The sequence below is a fragment of the Tachypleus tridentatus genome, chromosome 10, assembly GCF_004210375.1.
Source record: "Tachypleus tridentatus isolate NWPU-2018 chromosome 10, ASM421037v1, whole genome shotgun sequence".
In the NCBI taxonomy this organism is placed as follows: Eukaryota; Metazoa; Arthropoda; class Merostomata; order Xiphosura; family Limulidae; genus Tachypleus; species Tachypleus tridentatus.
In genome coordinates, this window is record NC_134834.1 from 91,953,247 (window position 1) to 91,965,741 (window position 12,495).

At 29.5% G+C, this 12,495-nt stretch overlaps 1 protein-coding gene across 1 annotated transcript in view; it reads right to left on the bottom strand.

Moving 5' to 3' along the window:
* Nucleotides 1-12,495, bottom strand: part of LOC143229859 (DNA replication licensing factor MCM3-like) — a 51,675-nt gene that overhangs the window by 1,412 nt on the left and 37,768 nt on the right. The window contains 10 exon segments of the mRNA XM_076462700.1: nucleotides 566-666; nucleotides 1,077-1,309; nucleotides 2,184-2,334; nucleotides 7,668-7,788; nucleotides 8,163-8,247; nucleotides 8,869-8,958; nucleotides 9,617-9,825; nucleotides 10,009-10,163; nucleotides 11,101-11,231; nucleotides 11,985-12,090. Coding sequence (XP_076318815.1) covers nucleotides 566-666; nucleotides 1,077-1,309; nucleotides 2,184-2,334; nucleotides 7,668-7,788; nucleotides 8,163-8,247; nucleotides 8,869-8,958; nucleotides 9,617-9,825; nucleotides 10,009-10,163; nucleotides 11,101-11,231; nucleotides 11,985-12,090 — 1,382 coding nt within the window.

Below are 12,495 nucleotides of genomic sequence, written 5' to 3' on the forward strand. Positions count from 1 at the left end.
GAAATTCAAAGCAGATTTAAGCAACAATACTTAAATATATATTCCAATATTGTCGAATATAATTACAAAATCAAAAGAAACTTGTCCAGGATTTAAAAAAAAGAAAAACCAACAAACTCTAAATTTGTAAGGTGAAGAAAAAGAATAAAAAAAATCCTGTAAGATTTATAACTAAACATTAATTACACAATGAACGAATGGAATTTTATTTCCAAATATTCTAGTACTAACCATTAGTCTACAGTGTAAACCCAATTAGGTTATGATTTGCTTAATAGTAAAAGTGTTCTGATAATATAACGGACTGAGAGTTACAAGTTTGGCAAAATATGCTTCCATGTAATAAACATTAGAGCACATAAAGCATCAAATCTTAAAACCAACAATGAGACGTAGAACTATGATGCTGAAGTATCATACAAAATTGGTTGTGTGGAACACTGACAAATTACTCATAAAATGTTAACAAGGTTCTATACTGAGATGAAACAAAAACTGTAAGTAAAAAGACTAAGTAGGAATTGAGAAACATTTATAGCACTGAGCATGACAGTTAAATAATTACCTTGAGCTACCCCTTCTTCAGAGGCATCAAAATCATAAGGATCATATCCTTCATCTCCTGGTTTCCTCTGTGGATGACGATCTGCTGTGTCTTTAACTCGTCTGTATATCAAACATTAAGTGTACTGTTTATATAACTGAATGTTGACTAAATTATACTTCACATGCAAGTGAATGAATAAAAATGATAAAAACATCTTTAGTTTATTTATGGTAGCTAAATTAGGTTAGTTTAAGACTTCTAAAGTTTTTATTCAGTCAAAAAACAATGATTATTAAAGTTGAAAGAGCTTTAGTCACACCATGACCTCACCATATTTCAAATTATAAAATTACTTGTGCATAAATATTTCACAAAAATTTACTGTATTTGCTAAGAAAACTATGTTATTATAACACCTGAAATTATGAAACTAAAAAAACACCTTTAATTTGAATCGTATTCTATTTCCAAATATATCATATCAGAGATGAAATGATGAAAAATTATACAATATGATGACAAACTATACATTTTTTTTGTTTTCATTGGTTGTGTTTCTTCATCTTCACTTTCATCTTCATCGTCTTGATTTCGATGACGTTTCTTGGGTTTCTCTATTACTTTTTTGAAACATGCAAACTGTAAGAGTTCTATAGCAGCTTGTGCATCTTCCAGGTCAATAGACTTGGAGAAACGAGCCTTGGCATGAGCAGTTGCAATACGAATCAAGGTTTCTAAACTACGAGCTGTAACTGGCTGAGTCTAAGAATTAAAACCATAAAAAATTCTTAAGAAAAGGAAACTTTACTGCCAATGTCATCACCACATTAGAAACTATTTATAAATAAAATCATGTGTTTGAAAAAAAGAACTGTTGAAGGAAAAATGGACAATGATGAATTTTCATTAGATTCCAATAGCTTTGTAAATCTAGGAGCACACCTTTAATTACTCAGGATGTTCTTAATAAAACCTTTATTTCAACAACAGAAATGTTCAAACTGTTCCTGTAGAGTACACAACCTGTATCTATGCACTAAAATAGCTCGTAACCAGAAATGTCACTCTTATATTTCGAAAAGCACAATGCATAAAATACCAATATAATTTAATTTCCAGTTAATTTAAGTTTTGAGACTAGAGTTGGACAATTAGTGAAATTTGCTAATCAGTTATTCATCAGAATCATTAATTAATTAAATTCAAGTAACTGATTATTCAAATTGAGACTTCAATAGTTGGAGAAAATAAATTGTAATAATTGAAAAATTTAATTTTATTTATTTGTAACACTAACTGAAAGCTGAACAAACTTGAATCAATAAAAAATAAGGAGAAATTGTAACAGAAATTACTTGTATAGGTGGAATAACTGAAAACAGTACTACCCAGAAACATTCTCTGATTATTTTCATTCAAAAGTTCAATAATTTCCTATTACACTAATCAATGCAACTGATTATTGATTAATCGAGTTTAAATAATGCAAAGCTCAATTTCAAACAAAATCATACTAAATATCCTGTAATCAATTATACAAATTTTTCAATTTAAAAGGAAGTTTATTAAAGTATAAAAACAAATATAGAGAAAGTATTCTATTAGTAAACATCTGTGGCATGGTTTGACGACTCACTCGAGCTAAGTCTGTATGTTCCATATCCATAGATCGTAGACGTGAATATTCTTCTGCGATACAGTCACATGCTTCTTTTGTCAGAGTTGGTTTCATACCTTTAGCTAGATGAATGTACTTTTTCATGAACTGGATGCTGACAATCTTCTCCCTATATATTGTTAATAATTTATTTCTTTACATTTACCAATTTGTTAAAAGTATGCATTTTAATCCTTTTAAGGCAACAGACAGGAAATGTAATGGGTTTGAGATGCTTTTTTTTTTTCAATAATTTCTGTCAGTTTAATTATTTTCCTAATAAATGTATCAGTTTCAATTTACTTGTAATAAGTTATACACACCACAAGTTTAAATTTGCAACAATGACACAAAGTTTGTAGCAATGTTTGATCAAGCTTTATTTTGATGTTTGCACTAATTGGATATGCATAATGGATATTAGATGTAATTTCCTGTAACTAGTTAACTCAACTTCTTTTAATTCCTTCTGTAAAGAGATATAGTTTTTATCCTATTATGCAATAGTATCTTACCATGTGTCAAGTCTAGCAAGAGCTTAGTTCGTTTCCAGTTAAAAAACAATTTTTAAATGGCACACAAGTTATTACTTTGTTTTCTTTGTCATTAATAGTTGCTTCTAGCACTTCCCATATACTTTCATTTTTTTGACCTCATTAATGAGGTCAGTTGTCAGTAAGTGTTCTTAGTTCATATACAAAGGATTATTTTATGATTTCAATCAAAATTATTTAACTATTTAATGAGTTTTTCTTGACAATCATTTCAGCTACATGTAATTCAGCACTTTTGCACACAGTCCTTCACTGAATGTAACAGCTTCTCACATCAAATTGCACTTTCTTTTTTTAGTTTAAGCACTATTTCAATGATCACTTACAAGACAGCCTTACAATGAGTAATTCCTTTAACAGTAAAGCATGATTCTCATACTATTATGGATTTCATACAACATCACCTACAATTTCACAAATTGCAACCCAGGTCGCCTGATAGGTTGAGATTCTAAATAAAGAATCCTCATCAGTATGAACCTGGGATAGATGGCATGCTCTTATTAAAATTTCTACTTCCAGAAATTCAAGATTTTTCTGACTAATGAAAATGCTGCACACTGTAGAAACATTTAATGATGTGATTATTTAAATTACTATATCAATAAGATACTTTATATCAGAATGAAGTTTTAAAAAATGCCTTTAAATTATGTATAATATTTAACACTGAAAACACCAGCTCCAATTTAAATATCTTTCTTCAAAGTTACTAGAATCTTTTAAAAAGTTCTTTTTCTTCAGTATTAGTACACCACGCTTAAGTTGGTGGCTTTGAATACTCATCATTGGGGTGTTTACAATTTCAACTTTTAAAATAATTACAGGCTGTATTAAAGCTACAAATTTGATACTTTTGCTCCAGGAGAATTTGGGATATTACTTTAAAGAAGTACCAGAACAAACATTTTCCCTAATACTGGGTATTATTTCCTTGGTTGTTGTACCAAGCTTAGTATCTAAAAATGAGAACCACTGTTGACAGTTTTTCCTTGTTTCCTCACAAAAATATCATTCACTTCAACATAAAAAAAGCAAACACAATTCTGAAAAAAACACATCAAAAACATTACTGTTTGGTTAGAATATCCAACTTTATTATACCATGCCATCTTTTCATCACCCTATTTGTTTTTGCTTCAGACATTATTACTGACATACCCTAAAAATGTGAACTAATGACAAAAGGCATCACATGCATCATTCTATTCTCTTCCTTTGCATTATTTGGTTCAATAATTTAATCAGATATTCTCTAACTTTTCTTTTTTCAAGAGAAAATAATTTTAAGGGTCTTAAACTCTCCTTACATAACAATCCTCCATCCCAGGTACCATTTTGACAACCTTCCTCTGAACCCTGAGGTAAGAAGCTCAAGACTGAACACAACAGTAAAAGTGTGGCCTAACCAGTGACCTATGCAATGCATTTACAACTTCTTTAGATTTATATTCAATATTTATGTAGATACAACCTAAGATCCTATCTACCCTACCCCTAACAACAACACACTACTTGGATGGTTTTAGGACTGATCAATTTCACCAAGATCCTTCTTTTTCATGACAATCTTAAGGTTATTCTGATCCAAATTATATTTATAATTCAAATTATGATAACCTACATCCAGTATCTTGCATTTACCATAATTTGGACCCATCTGCCATTTAACTGCCCAACTTATCAAATGATCTAAATCCTTTTGTAAAGCAACATAATCCTCTTCACAGTCAATAATACCAAAGACCTTGATATCATCAGAACATTTAAGTAATTTACTGACCACTCTTTCCATCTATGTTAATAAAGTAAATCAAAGAGAACAATTGTCCTAAGACACCACTAAGAACACCACTTGCAACATTAATTTGGTTTGCCTGAACTACATTTATAACAACCTTCTGCTTTCTTCCATTAAGCCACTCTTCTGTCCAGTTAGTTAACTCATTCCCTACACCTATTAAAACAAATTTCTTTACAAGCCTTTAGTAAAACACTTTATTAGATGGCTTTTGAAAACCCAGATATACCAAATCTATATCCTTACCCTCATCTACATATGCAGTAATACTTTAAAAGCATGTCAGAAAATTTGAAATACAAGATTTTTCCTTAGTGAAACCATGTTGATTATCCAACAAAGTTTTAAACTGTGTTCACTTACTTTGCAAAGTATCTTCTATCAGACTTTCTAACACTTTTCCCACAACTGATGTAAGACTAATAAGCTTATAATTACTGGGTCAACTTCTATTACCTATCTTAAAGATAGGAGTGGAATTACCTAATTTTCAATCTGTTGGTACTTGTCCACTATTAAAGAACTTACAAGAAACTGTGGCAAGTGGTTCACATATCCAATCCTTGACCTCCTTTAAAATTCTTGGAGAAATATTATCTGGCTCGGGAGACTTATCATTCTTTAAACTTCACAATTTTATTTTAACAAGCTCAGAATTTGAGCAATTTGTTTTTCAACTTTGTTTTGATTTATCAATTGCTCTAGATGAGGAATACTGCTTAAATCTTCATTATTAAAAATTGAAAAAAAATGCACAATTTAAAAACCTAACCATTTCATAATCACCAGTTAAAAGCTCTCCTTTATCATTCCTCAAGGGTCCTATCCCAATCCTAACATTTTGTTTACCCCTAAAATACTTTACAAAATCCTTATTGTTAATTAATATATTGTGAGCCAATTTTTTTTTCACATTCTTCTGGATGTCCTAATTTCATGTTTGACCAATTTTCTCCTACAATCTCCTAAATCTTCCATAACACTAGTTAGTTTAAAATTTCTTAAATTTGTAATGCTTTTCATTTTTATCTCTTATACCCTTTGATAGTCAACCTGGTTTGTTTTGTTTTAATGGCAGCTACCATTTTCATATCTATTTTGAATTTTGAAATTTTTTCTTTAAAGGTTTTCCACATTTGCTCAGTTTCTCCAAATAACTCTGCTGCCCAATTTGCAACACATAATTGTGTTGCATACCTTAAAATTTACTTTTTTGAAACTTGGAATCAAAATGTCATTCTCAATTTCCTTATGCAGAAAAACATCAAACCTATAACAGCAATTATTCACTTGTACCTCAGTGTTCCCAAGTTTCCACCCTCTCAACCATTTATAAAGCATTTCCCACATCAATATGTCAGAAGTTAAAATCACCCATAATTATGAATTTATTAACAGCTGAAATCTGTGAAAACTGTGAAGTTTCTAATTTCATCAGATTCATCTGGTGGTCTGTGACAAATTTCCTATTAAGAGCTTTTTCCCTTGATGTTGACTAACGGAAACCCCATCTCTTTGCTATTATTTTCCATATTCTCAACTTAAAACAGGATGTAACTTACTCTTTATTTACAGAACCACTCCTCACCCTCTCTGTAATAACTTGTAATAACATTTCAAATAAATTTTCAGTTGTCAAAATGATCTACATTTAACCATGTTTCAGTTATTCCCATCACATCAAAATCTTCTATCCTATCAATGCCCTACAGTAATCTACTTAATTTATTATACTTCTAGCATTACAACAGTAACAATTAAACCTGCTACTTTTATACTGATTTCCTATGCTAAACTTTCCTATATGTGTCAATTTTGTTTCATTCAGTTTATCTTTGCTCTGATCACTATCTAGTCCTAGTTTGAAACTTCCCTTAAGTCCTTCCAAACATGTCAGACCCTTTCATACGTAAGTGTAAATAATCCATACCAGAAAGTTCCCTTCTAACACTGAACTGATCCTGTAAGCCCAGCCAGCTCACCTGCACATCCTCACATATTAATTTCTGCCTGGCATTTAGCTCTAGTTACCTACTCGAAACATCATCTCCATAATAAATTCTTGGCAGTATCCCTGACACAATTAATTTATTTGTTTTTATCTGTAAATGTTTTTATCAATCTCTTATGCTTATTAATTAACTTCTCTAACTTAACTCTTCCTTATATCATTAGCTCCTATACCCAAAACGAACTGCATCACTACCAGTCCCCTTCATTATATCTCTTTCTGTGTCAGTTATGTCTTCCACCTGTGCCCCACAACAGCTGAATCTACTTTTTCTCCCTATTTACCCCTCTGATTATTCTATCCACATGCTGTGTCAAGTGGTAATGTATAGTGAAATGTTTGTAGTCTATATATGTAAAAACAAAAGAAGGTAATTTTTAAGCTATCTTTTAAACTCAAATATTTTACTTTAAAGCCTACATATATTAGATAAATAAATATTTAATCTAGTGTTAAATTTTAATGAACAAACATCTGGCTCAATTTACAATTTTACTTTCAAAATATCCATATTTTTCCAGATAATATGAAAGTTTGATTTTGGTGCTCAAGTAAGACTGGAAGAGGTTGTTTTTTTGTCACATTCAGCTACTAGATACTTGAGAGTGAACAAAATTATTTCAAAAATCAAAATAAGTAGTAAGTTGTATAAACTGGTAAATTTGAATTCTTTCCTTTTAAAAATAATTTGTTTTCCTTTTAGCATACAAAAATTATGCACTGATGACTTCCTCTATCACACTCAGACATCTTTGTAACACATACTTAAAGAGTGGCCCTTTGTATTTTAAGTGTTTCCACACTGAACAGATTTGTACAGGACAATCTAATTCATCCTTATAGCAACAGACAGCTTTGGGCTACACTACACATTTACTTAAACAGCTCCAAATGGAAAAGCTTTTGTGTTGAGAAATACAAATTTGACATGATCTCTTAACAAGTCAAAGTACAGAACAGTACAATCTACCATCACTGGAAAACCTTCACTTTAATTTATATTCATCATGATTTGCTCAATACTCTTATATAAACATAAATAATATATTTTTGCAAATAATTTTATAATAACCATACACATCACTTGAGTTGCTTACCTTTTACGCCTATTTCCATGTAATAAAGGATCAAACTTTTCATACATGGGTGTATCAGTACCTTCATCAGCATCAGGATCATTTGTTGACAAAATATCTACTGAGCTCTTAAAGTGAGTAGCTGGAAGTAAAAATGGTAATTTAAGGACATAGCTGAATGTTAATATATAGCTAAGAAAAAATATTAATTTATATGAAATAAAATTATTTTACAATATATTCATATGATTTTAATTTAACATTCAACCAGCACTAACTCTTTGTAAGCAGATTTCTTTGTATTAAACAGAAATGAACATTAGTGTTCAACAGTGTATTTGTTATTTAAGTTTCAACAGCATTATTTAGAAAATATATTGTATAACTATTAAAAAAAACACAGCTTTCTATCACACATAAAAGTAATAAAGTATTTTTTATGTAACATAATGACTAAAATATCTTGAAACATTTGATTTCTTTATTCAGGCTATTCTATAAATTACAGGTACTGACCTTCTCCATCTTGCTCACCAGGTTTACGATAGCGGTGCATCCTAATGACATGTTCAGATACTTCTCTGTCACTCTCAGGATCCATCTGGAATAAATAACAGAACATTTTCTTTAGTTTTTTTATTTCATCAAATATTGAATTTATTGCTTATACTATTTCATCCTCAATGATAAAATAATTTCTGGATAATGCAGACATTTTTACATATATTTTATTTTAGTCTAAAGAACAGAAGCATAAAAAAAGAATTATGTATCTAAGTACATCCATGTGTAAGTATATGACTATGTATGTGAACATATGAAGAGTAAAAAATCACAAACCTGGTACAATATTTTAAGCCATGAAATGGAATCACTCAATTTTTAGCATTTTGCACCAATATAAAGAAAAGTAAACAAAATAAGAGTAGTTTTTTTAAAGCCACTGACTACTGATTAATCATACTGGATATAGTCTGTTCTGGCAGTTATGAGTGTGCTGTATACAGTGTACAGTCTGCAAAAATTCAGCTTGCACTTAAAGCAGCCACAGTTAAAAGTGTTAAACACATGTTTGTGAAAAATTTATAGTATACTTTATGACTCCTCAAATATTTTGTAAAAATATACTCTTTACATTTATGAAATACATACCACTAAAAAGGACCAACAACAAGTAAAATTATCATTTCATACACAAAAAAAATAATCAAATAATTTTTACCTTATCATGCATAATGAAAAGCAGATCAAAACGAGATAGCAAAGAGTCCTGAAGTCCAATATTTTCCATTGGAGATTTGTACTGGTCATACTAAGCAGGATAAGAATATAATAATCATAATAATACAAAAATTAATATTGTAATTTAACTACAAATATCTATTATAATAACAATCAAGGAAGGCGGAAAAGGTGTAGTTTAACTGCACCTGACCCTCCCAGATCAACTTATATTGCATTGGTAAATGCAATATATTAAATCTTTAGTACACTTGTACCATAAAACCTAGTGATGGATTAACTATACATGGGAGTATGGACATGAATAACAAAGTTCCAAAACCATACCATATACTTTTTCAAATTATAACATTTGTCAATTATTAAAATTCTTAATAAGATTTATCTATGTGATAATCAGTATGATGAAATGTATAAGAAACAAGCAAATGTTAAAAAGTGATAAAAAAAATAATGCATCACACTAGGCCCATGTTTTTGAAACATTGAATAGGAGACTTTTTTTTAACCAAAAAAGGTTAAAATTATTTAAAATCACTTACATTTAATCCTAACAATGAAACTTTATCAAAATAATTTATGTCTTTAAAATTAAAAATTTAAAAACTTGCTTTACAAAGTTAAAACCCCTGTACATTATGTTTAAATACACAAAGCCTGTAGCACTGTTTATACTTTAATTAAAAATGTTATGAGAAGCTAAATTATAAATTAAAAGCAGAACTTACCCTTCCATACACAGGATTAGCTGCAGCAAGAACACTACAGCGAGCATTAAGCTTAGCATGGATTCCTGCCTTTACAATCGTCACTCTACCCTGTTCCATAACCTCGTGGATGGCAGTTCTATCAATGTCTGACATCTTGTCAAACTCATCAATACAGACAACACCTCTGTCACCTAGCACCATAGCTCCAGCTTCTAGACGTCTCTCACCTGTATTAATACCAGCATATGTTTTATAATTTTGAAATGTACAACTGTCACAATACATGGACATACAACAGTTATATTTATATAGATAAGCAGTTACATGGATATACAACAGACAATACTTATATTTATACAGAAAAATAGTTGCATAAACAGACAACAGACAGTACAATAATACAGATTTACCAGTTTCATGGTCAGTAGTAACAGCAGCAGTTAATCCTACACCTGACGATCCTCTGCCTGTTGTTGGAATAGCTCTTGGGGCCGTGAGTAGAACATAACGTAGAAGTTGTGACTTAGCAACAGAGGGATCTCCGATTAATAAAATATTGATGTCCCTACAAAAATATTTTCATTTTGTTAAACAGTGAAATTTCCAAAAGTAAAAAGGAAAACAAGTCAGTTTCATAGAACATAAGTAGTACAGCTGAAATGCCTATTTGTACACTGATCAAATAAAAAAAAAAGTTATTTTATTATGGGAACTTCTAATTGAAGTAGGTCATTTAAACTTATGATACAAACAGTATAAGCCAATATAGTTTAATATCATTGTACAACATACAATTTGATCCAAACACTATCAGTTAAAGAAGACAAGTAGTTTTAAGATGCATGGAAGAAGCATTAAAATAGTTCTTATGTAAAATGGATGTACTGTTTCTGCATTGAAAAATTTAAGTTCTTAATCTAAGTATACTTTCTATACCTTTATGTGTCATCAACTGAATTTTTCTTAAATTTTAACAACTTCCACAAAATAATTCAAATCATTTCCCTTAAAAAATCAGAAATTCAAGTAGAAGATTTTTGAGTATTTTCTATCAATTTGGTAAAAAACAAACTTAAAATAAATGCTAAGTTGAACCTCTAAAACACAGAGCATACACAAAGCATTTTTAAATTATTTTAGTAGTTTATTACAGTTTTTTTTTTTTTAAGTACCTCCAGAAAGTTTCCAAAATATTATTCCAGGTCAAATATTTCTCAAAAACTTATCATTACAAAGAGGTTTAGTTAGTTTTTCTGTTTAGCAAATACTTTCCAATACTTACAAAAAAAAAAAAAAATTGCTGCAAAAGAATGAACACAAATGATCATCCAAAAATTAAAGGAATAAAAAGATCCAGAAACTTAAACATTTTCAAATAGTTGTCTGTTCTTTTTCAGGAATATAGTTAACTATTCATAAGTGCTCAAGTTTCCAGTTCTTCCAAATTCTTCAAAATTATTTTCAAAGCCACATACAGAAAACAACATAATATAAAAACTCACCCTCGAAGACGGGTTCCATTTGGCAAAACTTTCTCAACTCCTCCAAGTAGTAAACACAAAATAGCTTTTTTAATATATTCATGTCCATGGATGGAAGGCGCTAAGGAACAAGCTAAAACTTCAAACACGTCCTAAAATTAGAGAAAAGTATACATGTTGTACCAAAAAAAGTTTTTTTTCTAGCACTATAAAAGTCTTACTGCTTGTTTTCTGTGTTTTCCAATTTATTTTCTTTAAATGCATAATGGAAGAAAAGCGAATAAATATATCTATTCCTTAAAAAATTAAACATTACCATATTAAAAAGAAAACAACAAAAGAAAACAGTACATCATGGAATTGATTTACTAAAATTATAAACAAAGGCTGTAAAAAGAATATGAAAATAATGGATTTTCAAAAGCATTATTATCTGTTTTTTTAAATCTTTACAAACAGATTTTTGTTAAAATTTTAAAATAAATTGTAAAATATTCATTATTGTGAAAGTAACTAAAATGTAAAAATAGGAAACTTGGGGTTAGTTAGGGTTACCTCAGGTCAAACAAATAATAATATAACAACACATTTGAGTCTGTGGGAAGCTTGTAGACCAGATTCAACTATATCTTAAGAACTTGGAGGTCATGATTTGTATATATGCATGCTGTAAAGAGTAATTTTGTGAGAACTAAATATCCATAGTAAAAATAAAATAGATTTGTTAAATCACAATGTAACAAGATGACAATGTTAACTAATATCATATGTCTAGTGTCAGTTGCTTACAGCAAAATCTTTTGCTCAAGGCTCTTCAAGTTTCATATCAAAAGCACACAAGTTCTAATTTGCAGATGTTTTGCACATAAAAAATGGTATGCTGCAGAAGGTTAACAGCACCTTACCTTTTTCTCCTTACTCAACTTTTTACAATTGGATACATCGTCACCGGAAAGATGGGGCGAAACTTCTTTTGTCAAAGTTCTGATATTGTTTGCAATCAACACAGTCCTATGTGGAACAAAATTAACAAAATATTTAAGCTTATTATACACTTTTATTTTGATAACTTAATTTATTTATAAAGACAACTGTTTTCCACAAGTACTGCTTTGGAGTTAATTATGTAAATAAATGATAGTATTCAAATTATTTTAAAATCAGTCCAAACTGATATTTTAAGTGGACAAGTGTAGTATATTTTATAAATCAATACGTGTTTTTTATACAAAAACATAACTAAATTGATGTCTTAAGAAAATATTATATGAATAAAAATAATATGAATAGAACATTATGCTAACCTGGAACTAATAATGTTTAAGTTTCATTTCAATCATATTATGAATAATTTAACTAATTATATAAAATGCATAAATGATTTTAACTACCTTTACATTTTTTCCATTATTACTT